At 37.7% G+C, this 23155-nt stretch overlaps 1 protein-coding gene across 7 annotated transcripts in view; it reads right to left on the bottom strand.

Moving 5' to 3' along the window:
- The window catches only part of LOC127625317 (stromal interaction molecule 1-like), a 55104-nt gene that overhangs the window by 11013 nt on the left and 20936 nt on the right, over window positions 1–23155 (bottom strand). For 6 of the 7 annotated variants that reach the window (XM_052100549.1, XM_052100544.1, XM_052100547.1 and 3 more), the window contains 10 exons: window positions 19851–19981; window positions 17638–17752; window positions 17298–17409; window positions 17102–17217; window positions 13226–13403; window positions 4691–4868; window positions 3654–3821; window positions 3332–3432; window positions 1809–2044; window positions 1274–1354 (listed from right to left, as the gene is read on the bottom strand). In XM_052100549.1, the coding sequence (XP_051956509.1) occupies window positions 1274–1354; window positions 1809–2044; window positions 3332–3432; window positions 3654–3821; window positions 4691–4868; window positions 13226–13403; window positions 17102–17217; window positions 17298–17409; window positions 17638–17752; window positions 19851–19981 (1416 nt within the window). The remainder of the gene's footprint in view (window positions 1–1273; window positions 1355–1808; window positions 2045–3331; window positions 3433–3653; window positions 3822–4690; window positions 4869–13225; window positions 13404–17101; window positions 17218–17297; window positions 17410–17637; window positions 17753–19850; window positions 19982–23155) is intronic. The other variant, XM_052100550.1, reaches the window with a different exon arrangement.

The raw sequence follows: 23155 nt of genomic DNA, 5'->3' as shown, positions 1-23155 counted from the left end.
AGCAAGAGTCTTGTGACAAATTATAATAGGACATTATGGCCATAAAAAATCATAGTACTTGGATACTTAAGTACATTTGAAGGCAAATACTTTTGTACTTTTACTCAAGTGAATGTTTAAAGGCAGCACTTCTACTTTTACTTGAGTAATATTTTACCTTGAGTGTCTTTACTTTAACTCAAGTACATGGTATGTGTACTTCGTCCACCACTGCCGCTGATCAAGAAGTCTATTTTTGTCTACTTTACTATGCAAAGCAGAAGCCCTACATCAACACTGTCCAGAAGCGCTGACAACGTTTCTGGGCTTAGATGGAAAGTACAACAGTGGAACCGTGTTTTTGGTCAATGAATACACATTTAAAATAGTTTTCGAAAAACACAGCCATCGTGTTATCTGGGCCACAGAGGAAAAGGACCATTCAAGCTGTTATTAGCAACAGGTACAAAAGCCAGTGTCTTTCAGGTCCAAAAAAAGTGTCTTTTTTGCTTTTATTAGCATTTTTCATACGGTCCTAACTTTTCAGAATTGGGGTTGTTTTATTAGTTAACATTCTTATCCAAACAGCTGTCATATTATATAATAGGTGATGAAATACACGTCTTTTCAGCGCATTTTGTTCACTCTTAGATTTGGCTTACCTGTTAATTATTTTCATCAATGTCCTGTTTTAATATGTCAAGTAACATTTACTTGGTAAATTCCATTTAGAACAGGCTTTATTTTATTATTTTATTTTAGAACAGGGTTGCTCTATTGGTCCTGCACAGTTCATCCAATTGTTTTCAATAAATATGTCTGTATTCACTTAAATTGATTCAGTGAATGTGTGTCACGTTCTATATGTAATGTACAACGATTATAATGCAAGGCGAGCACATCGCAGACAAATGCCCATTTTAAGTAGAATTTAGTGTCGGATTTAGCTGTTGTTTAAGTATTTTAAATAGGTCTTATAATCACAGTGTTTAACTCATTTCTGAGGTTTTCTTACTTTTTAGACTAGTCGACTCCAAACTTTATATTTAAATGTCAGAGAAATTAGTAATTCTGCACATCCTTAACTCATTCACACTAAGATGCCCATAAAATTGATTATCATGACTCCATATTTGCACTTTGTTTGTATCTGTTACTCAGCTGTCTGTTTAAGAGTTAGAGATAAAATTTCCTTTGCAGAACATATACAAAGTCTTAAATGGCCAGTGGGAGGGACACAGAAGAGTTTCTTTGCATTAGCATTGGCTGAGAGAATAAAGGGGGTGGTGCCAACCAGAATGTTTCCACAGGGATTGGCTCTCGGAGCCCACAGGCCAAAGGTCACTCACTCGCCGGTCCATCTGCCAGGCGGCATCTGTGGACATTATCCAGTGATGTCATACCACAAAGCTACATTCCCATGTATTAGGGTTAGAAAACTGGCCATCTACTATACCAACTATAATAAAAATGAATATTCTGTAATGTTGTTCCAAACCCGTATGACTTTCTTTCTTCAGTGGAAAATAAAAAGAGATGTTAGGCAGAATAACATCACAATTCACTGTGACCGAGGCTGTCCATTTTGCCCATCATCTTTTGTGTTACATAGGAGAAATAAAGTCATATGACATGGAACGGCATACGGGTGAATAAATTATGACGGAATTTACATTTTTGGGTGAACAGTCTCTTTAAGGAGGCTGAGAATCTCAAAATAAAACATAGTTAAACAAGATCAGATTTGAATTCTTTCTCAGAATAACTGTCAACACAAAAGTTAAACACACAGCACTATGATAGTCCACAAATGTACATAATAAACTCACATTGCAAGGTTCCTGGGGAAAGTATGTCCTCGTCCATATCGTCTATGTCATCAGAGAGCAGCAGGTGCTGGGGCGTGGTGGGGCGGATGCCCAGGAAAGCAGGGTCCAGGTTTAGGGCAGCGGCCAGAGAGGACATTCCAGGGTTATTTACAATATTAAAATGCGTCAGAATCTCGATCTGTTGCCAGCGATGGAGCTTTTCTCTTAAAACGGCAGTGACCTCACCCAGAGCCTGTCTGTGGAAATGTAAAATGTAAATGTAAAACGTTGTACATAGTAACAAAGTACAACATTATTTTGTAAACATTTCTTAAAATCAAACAAAATAAAATATGTTTTAATGAACTGCATAGAAACATTTATAAATTTTGTAAATGGATAACTAAAATCATACAGTAAGTGTGATTTACCAACCTAACATACCAAAAAACACTGGGAAAAATATTGTATTGAAGGGATATAATTCACCCAAAAATGAAAATTCTCTCATCAATTCCATCGTCAATACAATCCCATACGTGTATGACTTTCTTTCTTCAGCAGAACACAAATGAATGTTTCTAGAAGAATATCTCAGCTCTGTAAGTCCTTACAATGGAAGTGAAAGGGTGGCAAAATTCTGAAGCTCCCAAATCCACATAAGGGCAACATAAAAGTACTCCAGACGACTCCAGTTTTTAAATCTGTATGTTCCGAAAAAATATAATAGGTGTGGGTGAGAAACAGATAAAAAAGTCCTTTGATTACTCTAAATCTACACTTTCACTTTTATATCTGAAAGTCACATGTGGTGCCTTTTTAGTTTCACTATCACATCTGAAAGTGAAAGATAAAGTGAAGATTTAGAGTAAAAAAGGAATTAAATATTGTTCTGTTTCTCACCCACACCTACTATATTGCTTTGGAATATATGGTTTTAAACACTGGAGTCTTATGGATTACTTCTATGTATCCTTTAGTTGATTTCTGGAGCTACAAAAGGTCTGATCACCATTCACTTGCATTGCATGGACCTACAGAGTTGAGATATTCTCCTAAAATCTTTGTTTCTATTCTGCTGAAGAAAGAAAGCATTACAGCATTATCAGGGATGGCATGAGGGTGAGTAAAAGATAAAATAAGTTTCATTTGAAGGTGAACTATTCCTTTAATATAAGCCATATTACCAAGTGACTGATGAATGTGCCCCAAAATACCATAGTTTAATTTGACGCACAGCCCTGGACATCAAAAACAGAAGATATATGAATGTTTTCTCCTTTAAGTAGTGATATAGACTAAATATTGAGAAGTCTATTCATTTTGTATTGTTAGCCCTGCTGTCCATCTCTGCAACCTATTTTTGGGTCGAGACCTACCAGTTGAAATCAACTGCTTAAAAAAACACCTTTATTTCACCCTAAAAAAAAGATACGGTCGGGTGATTTATAGAGGGAGGATAAAAAGTTTATAAAAAAAAGGAAATAAATAAAAACGTAAAAATCACAGTCTGCTAAAAATGGCAACATCAATGATGGACTCACTTGGCTGTCAGGATTTTGTGATCAACGTCATCCAATGAAGAGCTGTGAGCCACATGGAATGTTCCAAACAGCGTTCCTCTCTTCTTCTTAATCTTTTCTGCCTGTCATGACATACGGAACCACATGTAAATCAGGGTTCGTATTATCAAAGAAAGTCATACCAGTTTGGAACGACATGAGGGTGGTATATGATGACTGAATTGTGATATGTAGGTGAAATTTTCCTTTAAGACCAATCCTTTTATACCTAAATGGATGTCAAGCTTGCAGAATAGGCAAAAAAGCATTTGATATTCAGGAACAGAGTGTGTGTCCCTCTCACCCCTTCTTTAGCCATGATGAGTTGTCTTTCAGCATTCTGCTTCTTTATGTTGTAGTACTGCACCTCCACCTCATGAGTGAGCTGTAGCCATTTCTGCAGAGCTTCAGGAGGAGACCAGCTGCTCCTAGACTCCAGCTCTCTCTCTGCCTTCTTCAAAGCCATGCGCACCTAACAAAAACATGCACATACACTCAGCACTGGCTGCAATTGGATGTTTTGGGGAGCTAAAAGTGTATGACCTCTTCTGGACCACTTGAGTTGTGTCCATGGTGATGTGACAGCTGTAAGATGATACTATGGGAGACAGTGAGGGTCTCCAAACATGCTGCTTTTAAGTAAATGGTGAAAAGTAGGAAAGTAAAAAGCACCTTCTCAACCACACGTTACCAATGGCCATACAGATTAATTGATTGTTTCACATAAAAAAAATGTAAGGGAAGTTTGTGCATGCATAAATTATGATTATAGTTAGATTTCACTATTTTGACTTTCTGCAATATTTTGCCAAAACCAAACTTTCAGAAAACAGCTACAATAAAAGGCGACAATTTTAGGTTCTGTATATTTATAATCACCTTAAATCAGTATTTGAATTTTTCATCAGCCATTTTTTTTAAATGATATTTTGTTTGTATTACAAATACAATATCCCAAGCATCATAATAGGTACAGACTCCCAAATGTACACTTTGCTGGTATTTTTCGAAGTTGCTGGTCATTTTTAGATGTTTTTTTGAAATCTTCTCCTTTTAATTGCTGTTTTAATTAATTAATAAACTAATTAATTAAAAATGGGAAAACGCTTACCTAAATATTTTGTTTTATATACACAAACTTTTGACAAATACCAAGAGTTGCTAATCACCAAAAGACTTTTTTTGAGTCTATAAAACTTTTGGTATAATATGCAAATGTGCATATTTAATAACATGATGCCTACTTTACAAATAGCCATGTTTTTTATATTGATAAAAAGAAGAAAATAAATAGCCTTTTAACCTGCAGTTCTCTTAATAAAACCATGTGAACACTGATACCTGTTCCAACTCTTCCTCTGCATATTTCTGTCTGCTGAGCTCGTTCTCCGTGCCCTCACGCAGTTCTTTGAGTCTTTGTGCCTCCTGCTTGGCTGCATTTATCTCGTTTCGTAACTCATGCTCCAGGTTGACCTTTTCAAACTCCACCGTGCGGTGCTCTTCCTGTGCGATCTGCAGCCTGAACACAAATACATTATCAATCTCTAGAGGAACCACTCTTGTCTGCACATTAATGTTGTGTAGTATCATTACTTGACCAACAGTTAAAGGAATAGTTCACCCAAAATCATTCCAATCATTTACTCACCCACATGCCATCCCATATGTGTATGCCTTTATTTTTTTATTTTTTATTTTTTTTATTTAGAGAAACAGGGACAGCGTACAATAAACATTAACCTCAAGGGGAAAGATGCATAGTACCAGGTTTTAGCTCAAGAGCTAATTTCCACCCGTAGTCCCTGGGCATTTCATCAGCAGAACTCAAACAAAGGTTTTTAGAAGAATATCTAATCTCTGTAGGTTTATACAATGCAAGTGACTGACCAAATCTTTGAAGATCCAAAACGCATATAAAAGGCATCATAAAAGTAATCCATAAGACTTCGGTGGTTAAATCGATATCTTCCGAAGCGATATGATAAGTGTGGGTATAGAAAAAGATCAATATTGCAGTCCTTTTTTAACTATAAATTCTAACTAACGCATCTCTACAAGTGTTTAACATGATCAGCGTTACAAGATAAGAGACGAAACACCCCCAGTTTGAGATTTATTCTTGCGCAAATTGGAAATATTCCTCCTAATGTTATACTTATTTTGTGCAATCTGGCAACCATGCACACGAGTGCATTTTTTCTGTCTCTCGCTTTCCCCTTTGAACAAATTTAGCGATCTGTAGTGCAATATTCTGCTCAAGGAAAAGTGTTATACAGCTTACTCTGAGTCCATTCTTGAGGCTGCTTGTTTGGTGCTACTAATTTTGCAGGTAAACCTTCTCAGTGATTAAATTAAATATAGAAGCAGATCTCTGCATCATTGACACACGGAGGAGTAATCATTGACATGAGCAAGCCAGAGATGAATATGTATATGTATTTTTTATTTGTGCAATTTAAAAATGTTTAAGTCCCTTCGCACCTGTATGTTAATCTAACTCTTGCAGTAATCATTTATCATAGTCATGCAGCCTGTGTTATTCAGTTGTGTGCTGAAAGTCAAACCATCCAGGAGACCCGCATCATGACCCTTTTAGCACGTAAACGGGGAAAGTTTTAGAAAAAAACAAGTAATCTCACCTGCTTTGCTACAAACATGAAAATTTCTATAAATTTTTTTATTATTAAAACAGACTACTGATGTAGAGAGTGTTAAATTGAATAATAAATGAACAGGGAATTAGAGATGGTAAAATACATTTTTTTTTTTTTATAAAATAAATTATTCAGTTTTTTAATGCCTGATAGAAAAGTATCTACCTTTGTAGAGCAATACAATAACTTAGGCAATTGCAGAATAGTCTCACTAGTCACAGATACACTTCAGAAAATGGAGTACACAACTATTTCTTAAAAGATACAAAAACTAAATCAAAGGTAAAATGTGGCCCCCCATGCAGTACTTAAAGCCAGATGTGGCCCCTTTAACAAAATAGTTAAAAATATTAATAATTACACACCATCACCATTACAAATTTGTTTCAGGATTTTACACGAGTAAAAGTAAAAGTTATATTTTGACAAAATGTTATAGTTTCATATGAAATAATCTAAACCTCATTTTATATCAACAGTGGCATTTGTAGTTAAAGTTTCAAGATGTGTTTCAGCTAGTATTTATTTTTCATAAATATATTAATTTATTATTATTATTATTATTATTATTACTACTATTATTTAAGACTAGCACACTAACCTAACCATGGTAAGGGGAACCTCTCCTTCTGTGTAATATGTGTATAAATATGTAATATTAGTTAACAAATGGGATAATAATGGGCTCATATAAGTAAATATGCTCTTCAATTTTTAAAAGGGGGAGAGACAACTTCCTGTAGATTTTGTTGTTGACATCATCAACAAAAATAATGTCACTTGATGCATGTCCTTGTACTGGAAAACCATGAACAAAACTACACAACATAAAAGGAAATGCAACCCAGGATACATTAAATACAGGTTATGTTTAATATATGGCAGGTCGCCACTTGATGTCCAATGTAAAATCTGCCCTGAACAAAACCAGTTGAGAAGCACTGAGTTAAAGGTACAGACAGGAGCTGTCTACAGTATATATTAACTGTTAATAATCATAGGATATTAATTCAAAAGCTCACACAGCTGATGTTTTTTTCATTTAGTAGTTAATTTAACATGCTATGCTAACATGTAAACTAACATGCTTTAGTTCTATAACATGTTATAGTTACATGCTATTTTTTATAATGTTTATAATTCTGTTTATTATAATTCTGTTAGCTTTCTTATTTTTACTATTTATTTTATTTTCAAAAGGGAGACTTTTTTTTTTTACACATACTTCAATAAAATAAATGGTTTCAAGTTTCAATTATATAATAAAGTGTTTGCTAAAAAATAAATAAATAAAATAACCGTTCTGTTTTCACTGATAATACTAATTGTGTAATACCGTATACCGTGATATTTTCTGAGACGGTTATCATACCGTGAAAATCTCATACCGTTGCAACACTAGGTACAACTTGACTCAACTCGACTCTGCTCGCTTTTTGGGGGTTTTCCGCTGTGGATAGTTCCTGGTACCTGATACTTTTTTTAGTACCACCTTGGTCAAGGTTCCAAGCAAGCTGAGCCAACAATAAATGAGACGTCAAAATCCTGCAGATCACTGATTGGTCAGGGAGAATCGTCACTACCAGCGTCACTGGATTTCCAACACACGACATCAACCCGCTAGTTTTAAAGTTGGCAACAGCGATAACAGTATCATTTGTTCACAGGACTTTCGAATTGTGAAAAAGAAATGGCTGTGCGCAAAACCACGCCGTGGTCAATAAACGAGGTGCAGACAGTCCACTCGTTAGCGATGAGCGAAACGAAAAAGACTCAGGAAATGTCAAACTTAAAAGTGACTATAGAACCATCAAGGAAAAGTGGAAGTGGTTTGACCAAATGGACACTATGTAAACCGGCGAGCAATGGGAGGGAGAGTGCCCGGCTGGAGTCAGTAGCGGTTTTAGGCACGGGCGAACCGGGCATTCGCCCGGGGCGGCATTTTTTCATGTCACATGGGGGCGGCACGAGCAGTTACAAAAAAAAAATAAATAAAAAAAAAAATTAAAAAAAAAAATAAAAAAAAATAATAAATCCTCTGCGCCACGAAGCGGTTTTCTACATAGAGGTTTTCTATTATCTATCATTTCACCGTGTGGGGAATTGGCAAATTGGTGCCCCTGCGTGCTGAGAAGGTGCCATGTGTGAGAAGGGGAAAGGGGAGCAATACTCTAATGAAATTAGTGGGCTAAAGTCAGTCACACAACTTTCTTCCAAATAACGCACATTTTATTCATAATATTATAAATACAGGCCTATAGTTCCTGCACATTTTTGTTTTTCTGTGTGAAATGGCTAATAAAAATAAGTAATACAAAACGATTATGTGGTCACCTCACCAAGGTGAATTGGTTTAGTCTTGACTTCTGGCCGTGACTCGTAACGTGGTGAGTGAGTGACAGTGTTGGGGGGCGGGGGATGGGAAATCTGTTGATTGTGGAGTGCCAAATAAACAGGGATGGATAGGAAAATGTCAAAGCCATCAGGTGCACAATTTAGGAAAAAAAGAAAAGAAGAAGAGGAGAAACGAGCAAAAGATAAAGGTATGCAACTATGTTCTCTCTGTGATATGATTACGGTATCCATGTTGTCATGAATGAAGGGCTAATGTTAATTGTTGGTAACTCTTACATTTGTTAGCCTATTTGCTATGATGCTTGCTATGCTTATACAATAATAATTCGGTTTTAAGTCAACAAACACGAGATCTAATTTCACCATAATATTGTGCTTTGCAACCAAACTGTTACAAGTTCAGTTATTATTTATTTCCATCAGTTGGGTTACGTTAGGCCCTGTAATTAGCCAACTGAATTGTTTTTAAATCTGTAGGTAGTTTCAAAGAGACGACATTTGCTATTTATTTACTACTCATTTGCTACATGACACATGCCATGAATATGAAGGAGGTTTTTATGCATGTTTATGACAGCTGTTATTAAGTGTCACTCGCTCAATAATGACATTTTTAATGCAAATATGACATTATTTGTTTGAGATGCCTTTGTTGACAACTTGACATTACCAAGACATCATAACCTGTCATAAATATGTCATGAAAAACATGACATAGCAGATTAATTATTAAACTTAAGAAACTACTTACCATTCACTACTTAGAGTTAACATTACATTAAACTGCCATGTTGGTTTTGACATTGGCTGTCATGAAGCCATTATAACTGTGTCATGAATATTTTTCTTTATTCTTTTTTTAGGAAATTAAGAACTTCCCTGAACTGCCATCAAAGACCATGAGCTTATCACTTTTATGCATGATAAAGGATCTATCGGAGATCTACCCCAATTTTTGGACTGCTATCAGGATTGCACTTACTCTGCCAGTCACTGTGGCTCAAGCAGAGAGGAGCTTTTCAAAACGAAAGTTGATCAAGTCATACCTGAGATCAACCATGTCCCAGGAACGGCTCACTGGCCTTGCCGTCATCAGTATCAATCACTCAATAGGTGAGCAGATTTCATACGATGACATCATTGATGATTTTGCATCAAGGAAAGCCAGAAAAGTCAGGTTTTAGTTTTAGTTTGTGTTTTCTGTTCTTAGTGCAATAGTGTAATAATTAGATTCTCTTTAGTGTGTTTTCACATTTGTGTGTAATATATAATATATAAATATATATTATTTACAAGTCTCCAGCACATCTTGGCAGGCTGTAAGATCGCTCTCTCACAGGGACGCTACAGATGGCGCCACAATCAGGTCCTGAGAAAGCTAGCCGAAGTACTTGAGGAGTGTCGACAGGGTAGTAAACAACCACCATCAGTAGAGGACCCCACCATCTTCGTGTCGGAAGGAGGGGTAAGGAGAAGCACCAGATCAAGAGAAACAGCAAGGCCCTTCTCCCCCAACCAGGAGTGGGACATGAGGGTGGACCTGGATAGGCAGCTCCGGTTCCCCACGGAGATAACCACCACATCTCTCCGGCCAGACATAGTGGTGTGGTCAACCAAGGCGAGATCGACGCACCTCATAGAGCTCACTGTACCACTGGAGGAGGGGATCAAGGCTGCCTTTGAACGGAAGAAGGCCAAGTACTCAGAGCTCGCTGCCGAGTGCCGGGAGGCTGGCTGGAAGACGACCATCCACCCAGTGGAGGTCGGATGCCGAGGTTTCCTTGGGGTATCAACCATACGCCTCTTGAGGGAAGCAGGAGTGACCGGAGGGAGGCTAAGGAGGGCAACAAAGGATCTGGCAGAGGAGGCAGAGAAAGGTAGCTTTTGGCTCTGGCTGAGGAGGAAAGATAGGAGTTGGGGGAAGAACATCTAACCCCAGATTACAGCAGCAGGGAGAACAGCTATCAGCTGCAGGGGGTGACAGGGAGACGTCCCTGTCACTGCTCCGCCACCAGGAGACGTTCCAGAATTAAAGGAGCGAAACGTCGGTGAATGGTGGTTTCTGGCTGATGACCCTGCAGCTGACCCATGGGCATTGGAGGAGGTGCGACAGGCAGCAATGCCCAGCAGGTGATTACATCTTCCTGTGCAATTACTATATATTCTATTCTATATTTTATTTGTATATTATTCTTAATGTGTTATATTATTGTTGCTCTCTGCACTTGTTACATTTTTTATATATCTGATTGTATATATGTTTGGCACAGTTATGTATATAGTGTATATTTAAGTTCTGATAACTGTCATAGTTTGCCATGATGGGGGATGGTAAGTTAACTCTATATTCTGCTTGAAAGCTTCACTTTATTTAGTTGACCAGCTACTGGGAAGCTTGCTTCTAAAACAACCAGGCCAATTTAACTGTTACACTTGTGTAATATCACCAAGCAACAACTGCTTTATGCAGCACAATGAGCAAGTAGCTGTCATGTTATTGTTTTGGTCAGTTTATGTCACGTTTAAGATGATGTCACGGCAGTAGAGGTGGCGCAACAATGGCGATCAGCCTATAATCCCACCCACGTTGAGATGGCACTAAACTGCAGTGGAAATCCAAGATCGGAAACGTAAAGCGAGTAGAGTTGAGGCTATCGAACCGTAACGTACGGTGAAAAAGTGCCATTATAATTGTAGCGACCCACAGAGCTGAAATATTCGTCTAAAAACCTTTGAGTTCTGCAGAAAAAGTCATACACATCTGGAATGGCATGAGGGTGGGCAAATTATTTGAGAATTTTCATTTTTGTGTGAACTATCCCTTTAATACAATTGACCACCAGGTGGAGCTCTAGAGACATGTTTAGAAATTAGTAGGGAACTGGATCTGCAATACATCGCCACACCTCTTCTTCCTTGTGAAAAGACAGCTGAACAAGATATGCCCTGTTCGGTGTGGTAATTCTGTGGTTTCACTGTTCATTCAATTAAACTTTGCACTCAGAGAATATTTAAGGACTGTAAGATCTGGATGGCTTAATCTAGCAATGCATTTTGTCATTTTGTGACTAAAACTATCAATTTAAGCAGTCCGTTTATCCATTTCTAATTTACTTGTCAAATAGGAGGAAGAATTCAGAGAAAAAGAAAGAATACAAAATAATAGCGAGGACTGTTAATGTGCACATGACAGGCATCTTGCATGCTGAAGCAGTCCGCATACTGAAGTAGACAGGAAGAGAGGTATAAATCAAACCTACGTTGATATATATCAGCAACCAAGGCTAAGTGTTACTATTACATAAAAAGAAAGGGGAGCAGAGAAGGAGAAATGGAAGAAAAAGGAAGCAAATGAACAGCAGAGAGCAATAAAAAGAGAGGAAGCAAATTATGAAAGCCTTTCACAACAGACATGACAAGTGCATAATGCAGGGTGGACACAGTGCGGATCAAAGTGGAAACAAGGTGTCCAGATCTCTGTTCCAAATGGGATTTAATGTAAAGGGCAAAGAGACATACCCTACAACCAGATCCCTCTGGTCTTCTCTAACATTGGCCATTCTTACACAGTGACATAATCACATTACATTCAACAAACATTCCTCTGCTACAGCTTTTCCCTCAACAAACTAATATAGATCACTGTAATACATCCTTACGTCCTTATAAGGTCATTGCTTTAAATTAAAGCACCATGAAGAGGGGATGTCTGAATTATGAGCTTCTCCGAGACCTGCGACCTCTGAAAGAAGGCAGAGACAGGTTCTCTGTTCTGCTTCACTAGTTAGGGCACCAGCTGAACTGAGCGTGCAGCACGATAGTGTGATGGTCTGAAACACACAGAGCTGGAATCAGAAGAGCACTGCCCGTCCTTTTGCCATTTAAGGACTTTTAAGGGATGCTTGCATCACCCTGTCTGAGTCTTTTGACCTGAACAAAGATAGCAGGTAATAAAACACACTACCAATGGATAGTCAAATTCCTCTTTCTGTCTTTAACCCTTACGCTCTGTTTGGGGTCTAAGGGATTTTCCAGCATTTTAATAACTGGTTAAATATACCTAACATTGAAGTATAATGTTGACATACTGCAAAAATAATTTCTTTACTCAGAATTTTGTCTTGTTTTCCAGTAAAAAATTTCTTAACATCCTATAAAACAATACTGTTCATAACAAGTTATGCTCAATTAACAGCATTAGTGGCATAAAGTTGATTACTACAAAAATGTTTTTTCATATTTTAATATAAACGAGGGCCGAAATAATTTTTGTGGTAATTATGCTACAAATTTGGTTTACTGAGCTTAAACCTGGAGCATTTCTATCATTAAAAGAGAAATTAATTAGTTAGATTTCTCTAAAAAACAAGACAAAATTAGTCCTCTACTGAAAAATGTACTTCAAGCTTAAAAGAATGATTTAACCTTTTTTTTTTTTTGTAACAAAGGATTAAAGTGTTTTGTCAAAAACAAAGGCCTCACATGCCTACATTTACTGGCCTGCCTTTCTCAATCAAGTGTAAATGCCCTCCAAGATTCATTAGAGACTGATACAATACATGAATCTGCCAAGGGTAAATGCAATCCACACTACAGAGAGCAATCAAGGATGAGATACATAGATGGAGCAATTATATTATTAAAAATCTAATTGTCTTATGAGGTTACCAGAAACAGTACATTTTCACTGCCTGGCATTAGCATCATCACGGAAGTGAATTTTGCATGTTGTTTGCATACAGCACAGAAATAGTCGATCAAATTTATATCTATTTTGAGGAGACACATTTATGTAGGCTAGTGTAAATGGAATGTGCATACCCAAGTAAATAGGCCTAGAAGGTGTTTTGTGCTGAGCTGTACTTACTTCTGCTGTAGGTCCATGAGGCTCTGCTCAGCTTTCTGTAGCCCATCTAGGTCTTTCATCATCTTGCCCATGTGGTCTTTGGAGTTTCGGTTCTGGATGTAGGCAAACCAGCAGCCCCCCATTCCAATCACGATGGACACAACCAGCATTAAATCCTTTAAGTGACTGTGCCTGCTCACTGCCACAAAGATCACAAAAACATACATTGATAGGTGACAATCAGCTTCAATAACAGTTGAAGTCAGAAGTTTACATACACTTTGTTGGTAGCATTGCCTTTAACTTGGGTCAAACATTTTGCAACAAGCCTCTCACAATAAGTTGCTGGAATTTTGGCCCATTCCTCCAGACTGAACTGGTGTAACCGAGTCAGGTTTGTAGGCCTCCTTGCACGCACACACTTTTTAGTTCTGCCCAAAAATATTCTATTGGATTGAGGTCAGGGTTTTGTGATGGCCACTCCTGCAGCAAAGCACCCCCACAACATGATGCTGCCACAAAGACAGATCATACATCTGTCTTTGTGTGCAGCTATGACACTGACATGAGTGAACAGAGAGGTGTTCCCCACCACAACAATGGCGGCATCAGTTGAGTAATGGCAGGATTTTGGATGAATGGATTATCAAGTGCTATTTCCATCTGCAGTTTCACCATTCACATCCTGTCCAGGAAAATAGCAGGTGATGTGATGTGGTGCCAAAATATCTGTGAGTGGACGGTGCTGAATCAACCTTGACAATCACTTATCTTAACCTGCCACTGATTTGGGCTCAGCTCAAATCTCTTGGGACCAGCACATTATTTTTCCATACATTGAAAGTGAATGGCTGAATGGCAACAGTGTCCTTACTCCTTGAGTTTGCCTGGCACAGGACTTTTCCAACTGTCTTTAACCGTTCATGCTTAAATGCTGAGCCAACACATAGAAGCTACGCACACTGACACTAGATACATTTTCATTAGTGATGCAACACTATTGGGTGTTACTGGTTGCTTACTGGAAAAGTAAGCAACCTTCTACTTCAGACAGTATAAACAGTCACCAAAGAGACAAGCCGAATAACTGCCATAGCTGAGATTACAAAGAGGTCCCAGCTTGCTAAAATCTCAGAAGCCAGAACTAGACAATGTGTGCTCTTGTGAGTTAAACAGCACAATGGAATATGGCTGTTGTAACATCTGCCTTCTCTAGTCTCACCATGAGCATACACAGTACCTACAGTCTGTCAGTGACATTCAGACACGGTGTGTGCCGAAATCCTTGCATCAAATGTCTTGCAGTCTTTGACGGCTTTTGGGATTAAGAGGGTGCATTTTCAAAATCACTTTTCATACCAGCAGCTTTGCTATTGACAACAGAGTTTCATGACTCTGGCTGATCTTCAATCCTATGATGAAATGCCCTCTACCATTCCCATCAATCTCCCGCTCTCTGTCTCTCTCACTTATTTATTGACAACATTTCTCGCCAATTGTCCCTCTTCTCAGTTTAAGCAGTTGTACTTGATTATCATGCTGTAACGACTGACATTAATGGGGCATACCTCCACTGTCAGGCACTTGAATTCCAATATGTCTGGCTATTTTCAGATGTAGTTTAAAAAAAATAAACTTTTTTGTCAACCTTTCTTGATTTCAGTACATAATAAGCAATAACTGTTGCAGTATGGACTTAAATCCTTTGGAGGCATCAATCCTGAAAAACTTGTTAAGTATGCACTGTTGAACATTTCCATGCTCAGTTTTTCCTAAAATAGGAAATGCAACTGTTCCAGCAATTCAGTGGAATAATTAAGGGGCCAACTATGAATATTCTTTTATTGTCCATTTATCAAAGAGGAGACAGTGAAGCAAATAAAGTCATTTATCATGTATTTAATATTTAGCTTTTTTGTTGCTTCATGTCACAAGAGATCTGCCACTATTACTGCCACTGCAGAGCACATATTGGTTGATTAGTGTTGCTACGGAGTGACACATGTTTGTCAGTATGGTCTGTCAGTACATTTACAAGTGCAGTTACAGTATATTTGAGCTACAGCAGGGTTTTGTGTAGTCGATCTTCAGTCTTCATCTTTTTGTCCAAGTATACATGACACAATATGTAATTGACTATTTAAAGGAAAGACATCAGTTGAGGAAGTACAGGTAATACACGTTGCGTGCAGTGCTGCTGTGTAGATTACATCTGAATTTGAATCCAGTACTAATAACAAATTACATGATTAAAATTGCAATCAGTAGCATAACCTCTTGGATTGTATTTTTTGGATAATCTAATCTGTTTATTTTTTTTATTAATTTTGAATTAACGCAGAGTAACCTTATTTGATGTCACATGCATTTGAGTAGGATAATTTGCACAATTGTGAAAATTATCATAACTCTATCACTTGATTTTACCCCTTCTGCTCTTCACAAAAGGTCATTGAAGTGCTTAAAATGCTTGAACTTAGCTTTTAGTAATGCAAGTACTGGAATACCTGGAAAATTGCCTTTTGTTGAAAAGTGCTTGAGATTAAAACTGACAATTTTTTCCAGGTAATGTGTTACCATCAAAGTTAAGATCCACACACTCCACTTTCATTGATTAATTTGATTAATGTGTCTTTTAATATTATTTCTGTTCTTTACAGTTAGGTAAAAAATGTAAATGAAATATAAATTTTTATTACACACAACACAGATAAAATAAAGAAAACAGAACACTTTGAGCCTGTGAGATGCATGTTGAAATCTTAAAGTGACAGTACCATTATAGCACTTGTTATAAAATTAATGTAAACATAATGTTATTACTTGTGACTCGGATACATTATTTCAAAGATTAACAGCTCATATCATAATTATAAACACAATTTCATGATATAACATTAATTGATAGAATATTTATATTTTTAAGAGTTTAAAATGTATAATAATGATGGCAAACAAATAAAAAAAAAAAATGAACACTTTCAAATACTTTTTCAGGTCAGGTTCTGTTCAGTTCTTCTGCTTATGATCAAAAACAAATTTTGAATGCTGACATGTTTGCGATTGTTTCTTATAGCGAAAGGTATATGAGAAACTTGTATTATTTATATTTTGAAGATTTATATTGTGTATTAAAGAACTTTATTTTGATGTGCAGTTATAATGTGCATTTTGTTCAAAACATTAAAATTTTTATTTTCTCCCCTTTTCTCACCAATTTGGAATGCCCAATTCCCAATACACTCTTAAGTCCTCATGGTGGTGTAGTGACTCTCCTCAATCCAAGTGGTGGAGGACAAATCTCAGTTGCCTCCACATTTGAGATAGTCAATCCATGCATCTTATCATGTGGCTTGTTGAGCACGTTACCACGGAGACAAAGTGCATGTAGAAGCTTCACGTTATTCTCCGTGGCATCCACGCACAACTCGCCAAGTGCCCCACAGAGAGCGAGAACCACATTATAGTGACCACGAGGGGGTTAACCCAACGTGACTCTTCCCACCCTAGCAACCGGGCCAATTGGTTGCTTAGAAAGTTTGACTGGTGTCACTCAGCACGCCCTGGATTCGAACTCGTGACTTCAGGGGTGGCAGTCAGCATCTTTACTCGCTGAGCTACCCAGGCCCCACACAAATACTAAAACTTTTACAATCTGATTACATAATCCAAATTACATGTTATACATAAGAACCCAGCACTGGTTGTGTGTCACCTCCGTCTATGGAACATGAGCACAATGCAGTCTGATTAACGTGTGTATACGTGCTAGGCAAAACCAAGCTACAATTGCACTATATAGGCTGTTATGTTAGATAAACTATGAACTGCAGACTAGTCTACTACTTTTCTGGATGTCTAGTTAAACCAAGTAGTTGTTCAAGCCCTTATACTCACTTAGAGGAGGTCCAAAGAGGACTGTATCCAGAGCCTTCAGATGCAGTTTCTGTGCATGACTGCGGTCCGGTATCTTCAGCACGGTCAGAAGCAGGGTGGCGTTTTTAACTGCAAGTCTTTGAATGGATTGAGACACTGTGAGTGACAGTCTAATAGTTGGACTATATGAAGGCACCAGGAACACAAGCATTCTTACCTGGGAAGGGCTTTGCCGCTGATGCTATTTTTCCTGAAGGAATCAGCATACTGTGGTAACTCCACACAGCTGTTGAGCCATGCCTCAGCTTCCTCTACTGTCCAGTTATACACTACAGGCAAAAACACCAATCACGCATAACATAACCAACAAATGTATAAAATGAGTTATTGGTTTGACAATTCTTTGGTGGAGGGGTTATGTTCTATATACAGTACCTCTAAACGTACATACCTGTTATAATGTCACCTTTCAGGAATGATTTTGAAATACATAGCTTCTGAAAACAATTAGCCATCTGAGTTTGAGTTTTATAAACTGTAAAAGGATGTATGAAAACCTTCTGAGGCCTTCCAGGAGTTCCACATGTCCTCCACTGTGATCAGCAGATCGGCTCTATGGAAGTTGTTGTGTTTCATTTTGGGGTCGTGGTATTTCAAGTCCTCCCTCAGAAACTATTTGAAAAAAATAGACTGAATTTTTACATTTTTTTCTTCAGAGAAAATATGAGGTCACTGTTGCTTTGACAGTCCATCTCTTTTGATTCCTCTCATTATAAAGTTTTACGGCTGCATGTGGAAGTATCATTCATGTTTGTCCTGCTGTAATTTGTGAATCCTTTGCAGAGATGCTCTATGTGCAATTAAAGGCATAGTTCACCTGAAAATTATTTACTCAACCTCATGATATTCCAGGTGTGTATGACTTTCTTTCTTCCTTCACCAGAACACATTAGAAGAAAAATATCTTAGCTCAGTAGGTCAATAAAATTGTGTCCTTAAAAAAGTGAATGGAGATTTCTCTTTTGAAGCTCCAAAAATCAAAGACAGTCAGCATAAAACGTCTTCGAAACGACTACAGCGGTTACATGAATGTCATCTAAAGTGATATGATCACTTTTGGTGTGAAAAAAAGGATAAATATTTAAGTAATTATGAACTATAAACCATCGCTTCCATTAGGCTTCAAGATGGTGGAGTCCAAGCAGTCTCTCGAGTGACGGTATTTGCGTTGCCATGATACAGATGTAATATCATGTTCTCCTCTCGGTTGAGACATCCAGGATAAGCACACAAACGCACCATTGTGAGTAAAGAAAAAGATAAATACAGATCTGAACCAAAACCAGTGAAGCTTCTGTACAGCGTTCCTCCTACACACTTCTGGCTGTGACTCACTTGCATCAGTTCTTGCATGTTTCAAGCGTCAATGTAATTATGTCACACACGCATGCTACTACAAAACACGAGTATGATTTTTGCACCAAAAGTGATTACGTCACTTTAGAAGACATTAATCTAACCGCTGGAGTATTTTCGATGATTTTTATGCTGACTGTCTGAGATTTCATTCACTTGCATTTTAAGGACCTACTGAGCTGAGATATTTTAAAATTTGTCTTCAAATGTGTTCTGGTGAAGAAAGAAAGTCAAACACTCCTAGGATATCATGACGGTGAGTAAATAATGAGACATTTTTCATTTTTTGGGGGAACATATCTTTAAGATTTAAGGAATTTAAGTCAATGTACTGTTCTGATGCTTATGCATCAATACCTCATCAACAACTTTCAATGTGAATAATGAAAATCATTACAAAGCATTCGCATATATGTGAATGAGTCACACACTGGCATAGGCTTTATCATTTGTATTTCTAGGAGGAGTTTCCATTTAGCGGTCTATTTGCATAATTCAAAATATTGGAGGAACCCAAACTTTAAACATGCTCCTGCAACAGCCACAGTAATAGAAACACAAACACACATACACACAAATCAAATAAACAACCATGTATTGCTATAGAGTACATTTACATTCACAATATGTGAACACATTAATAACTCTGTTTTATTTAGTGCTAGTAAAAGAGATCTTGATAGCGTGAGTAGAGAGAACCACACCTGTCCTGTGGTTTATCAGCTGAATAGCTCCAGAATTAAAGGCACAAAGAGGGGCAGATGAAATGCCTGAAACCATGACAGGTAGTCTTGTGTGATTGCGTTGATTTTAAATATCAGGTTGTTGACACTAAGCAGTAGAACTGTAGAGCCTCCTTTCACTGTAGGCAACCTCTGCAAACTCTGTCAGTTTCAATGGACTTTGCCTCTTGATACCCCAGATCAATGCTTAGAGTGCTTGAGTTTACACTCACAGGACTGTGCATGGCCTTGGTCAGGCAGTGTTCAAGCTGCAGTAATGCTGTTTACCTAAATACAGAATGCTCAGCTGTGGGATTCTCATGAAAGAGGAATCACTGGCCACTGACTATGGGTGATTCAAAAAGAGTAATGAGGGGCAATTTCCACTAAACAGTGCAACTATTGCTTAGGGTTAGGGTTACTATCTTGCAACAATGAGGAAATATTGCACATTAAAAGGAACAGTTCACAGTTATTATTATGTTATTGTTCTAAACAACCTGTTCACCCTATATATGCCCTTTCAAGCAAGTAGACTTAGCACTTGCTTATGTAGAGCACAGTACATTGCTGCAACATCAGTCTTCTACACTGCATACCACAAAACCACTCATAAATACTGCAGGCCTCACCCCATCCGTTTCTGTCACATCCACACTGCCGTCTGCATCATCGTCCATGTCTTTGTGAATGCTGCGGATGGCCTCAAAACTCAGCAAAGCATTCTCATCCTGGCAAAGAAGCTCATCGATACCACATAGGTCTAGAGAGGAGAAAGAACCGTCAGATATGAGACAGCAAAGCCACTTGAACTACACTGTAACCTACATCCTACACAAGTGGTAACCTGTGATGGTCCCCTTAAAGGAATAGTTCACACAAAAATGAAAATTTGCTTATAATTTACTCACCCTCAGGCCATTCAAGATGTATCTGAGTTTCTTTCATCATCAAAACAGAATTCAAGATTTTTAAGGTTTCATTTCAGGCCTCCTCCTCTAAACAATGCACGTTTTTTGACAGTCCAAAATGCATATTTAGAGTGCATCAAAATAATCCACACGACTCCAGTCGACAAATGAAGTTCTTCTGAACCCAAACAATGATCATGAGCGATTGAAGCTCTGGTTTATCTTGCTGAACCTGGATATCAGTACACCCCTACATTCTCTCCAAATTGGAGGAGGTGCAGCGAACATTTCAGACCATCTGAAGAAACAAAGGGTCAGTATCTGAATTCATCGGCTGTGCCCGTGCTGTTTTTCAAGTGAACTCAGATATGTGTGAAAACTTTGTCATGGTCACGCCTCCCTCGGGCTCTGCACGTCCCTCAGTGCTCCGCTCCTCATAACCCGATTTCTAATTCATTGCACCTGCACTCAATTCACTCTCTCATCACTACCTGCATAAATAACTCACGTTCACGCCACTTCACTGTCAAGTCTCACACAAAGGACTCGCAGTGTTTAATTACCTGTTTGTATTTGCTCTTGATCTTCATTGATATCTGTTTGGTGCTTACCCTGCTGTTTTACCAGATACCTCTTCTTCAGTTTGTGAAGCTTCTCTTCGGTGTCATATCACCTGTACCATTGATCTCACTGTGTAAATCCTGTGAATCTCAGCAAACACTCTCGCACTTGGTTTCACTAACTACAAATTGTGTGGCTTGAATTCCTGACAGTTATATAGCCTATATATTTCTGCTAAAGAAAAAGCACAAGTAGATAACGCAACGCATTGCTCCAAAATAAAGGATGGTTATTTTATTATTATTTGGAAATAATTAATTTGTATTATTTTATATTGTTTTGGACTATTTTGGTTTGTGAACGGCACTTGGTCTGTGGAAGATTCTCTTGTAAACAATGATGCACTTCCTGTCTCCTACATGTGACGCATAACCTTACCAACGAGCTTACATCATCCCTCTCATGAGTGCGTGTCACAGGGATGTATGGAAGTGAACATCTGTAGTTAAAAAGTATATAAGTATTGTTTTGTGTCTAAAAAAAACAATCAATTGTTTGGGTTCAGAAGAACTTTATTTTGATGCATCCCAAATATGCATTTTGGACTGTCAAAAAATTTAGTACATTCACTTGCATTGTTTAGAGGAGGTCTGAAGTTAAATCCTCAAAATTTTGAATTCTAAATTATCAGCAATATTTCATTTTTGGGTGAACTATTCCTTTAAAGGTGCAGTATGTAAGATTCAGAAACCCTTGTTATTAATGACACCTGTGGCTGTGAACTGCAGACAGCCACCAGGGACGCACGCGAGCATTGGCCAAAACAAAGACGTACAGAGAGAGACAACATGATTCACCAGCATCATGCTGACAGATGAGGTAGCGTAATTAAAATTACAGTTATGATTGTTTTACTACAAACTTTTAGACTGCATATTATATTTGAATCTGCAGTGCTGGAACAGGGCTAAAGCAAAGTGTGGATATAGGTCTATGCCAGACTGTAGTTTGAAGTAATCACTTTTCTTTTATACGACTGCATTTATACGATAGCCTATGCTTGTGTTAGCTAGCTAGCCAGCTTTATCAATAGCTGTTAGCTAAATTTGGTAGCTGTTTATAAAATAGACTGTACATTATAAATAGATGGTACATTATAAATGTGTTGACAATTCAGTATTGATGTGATTCCATCACAACTGTCATTCTGATATATCGATGAGTTATTGTTTTATAATAATATAATGTATATATTTTCTGTATAACCAAGTTACATTACACTAATGAATGGGTCTTTTTGCATTATCTTGAACATTGTTTAGCATTCATTTCATGTATTACTGTAGTTTACCCTGCTGAATAATTACATATTAACATTGATATTAACCTGACTTTAAGTATAAAGAGAAGATCGTTGAAATGACTTGAAATTTATGAAGCAAGGCAGCTTGCAATTCATCAGCGTTAGCAGGCAAGATCAAGTTAGCTAAAATTACACAGATCAATCCTTATGGCACTATATTTCACATGCTTTGCAGTTATGTAAGGTTACTTGTCCAATAAGAAGAATGCCAATTCAGGGTCAGATTTGAGCCCCAAAATTTCGCTGCGATGCCAAATTAAGCATAAAATACACAGCGTACACCAATACTGAGTAAAATAGTCAATTTTTAATTAAACAATTTAATATAAATCACTTTCTGTTTTGAATAAACCATAAGTATATAGCATTTCTCTCACTTTGTCTGCCATTTAGGATTTATCTTGGAGCTCGTCAATATGCATTACTGGATTGCATTCACTGCAAAGGGTACAATGATGCGATGCTGCCTTACAATTGCACTGAAAAGCCTCAGATTGTCCTGGTATGAACCAAGTTTAAAGCCTTTCTCAAGAGCACATAAATGCCAGGCACAACAATAGGCCTATTCAAGCACAAATTACCTTGAAATGAAAATGACTTTAATCGTGTTTAAGTCCCCACAGTGAAAATCTTGCCTTATCTGCAATTATGCTGAAAACATTTCAATCAAAATGAAAAGAACCAAAGTTTATTTCATAGCACAAACACTAAATGAAGTTCCAAAAGTTTGGGAGGAGCTTTTTCATCTAGGCCTGCCACTCATATCACAAGGATATATCAGCAATTGCTTCCCTCGCACTGGTAACAATTCCAGAGACTACATCCTTTATTATTTAAAACATTGTCTTGCTATTTCTTGCTTTAGTCAGATAGTCCATACATGGAAGATTTCAGAGCTCAAGCCTAGTCCTGTGCTGTGCTCGAGCCCCTCTGTTACGGACAGCACGCATATCCATTTACCTTAATGTGCTCTGGGAGTATATGAACCAGTGAACTTGTGACTACTAAGTGTACCAGAAAAAAAGAGCTCAGAAATCAAACAGGTATGAGGTGTACACCATACTAATACTGTGTTTGACCCCCTTTCACCTTCAGAACTGCC

This window comes from Xyrauchen texanus, chromosome 31 (assembly GCF_025860055.1).
Source record: "Xyrauchen texanus isolate HMW12.3.18 chromosome 31, RBS_HiC_50CHRs, whole genome shotgun sequence".
Lineage (NCBI taxonomy): Eukaryota > Metazoa > Chordata > Actinopteri > Cypriniformes > Catostomidae > Xyrauchen > Xyrauchen texanus.
Note: the sequence above shows the minus strand (reverse complement) of the source record. Positions and strands in the feature narration are given on the sequence as shown.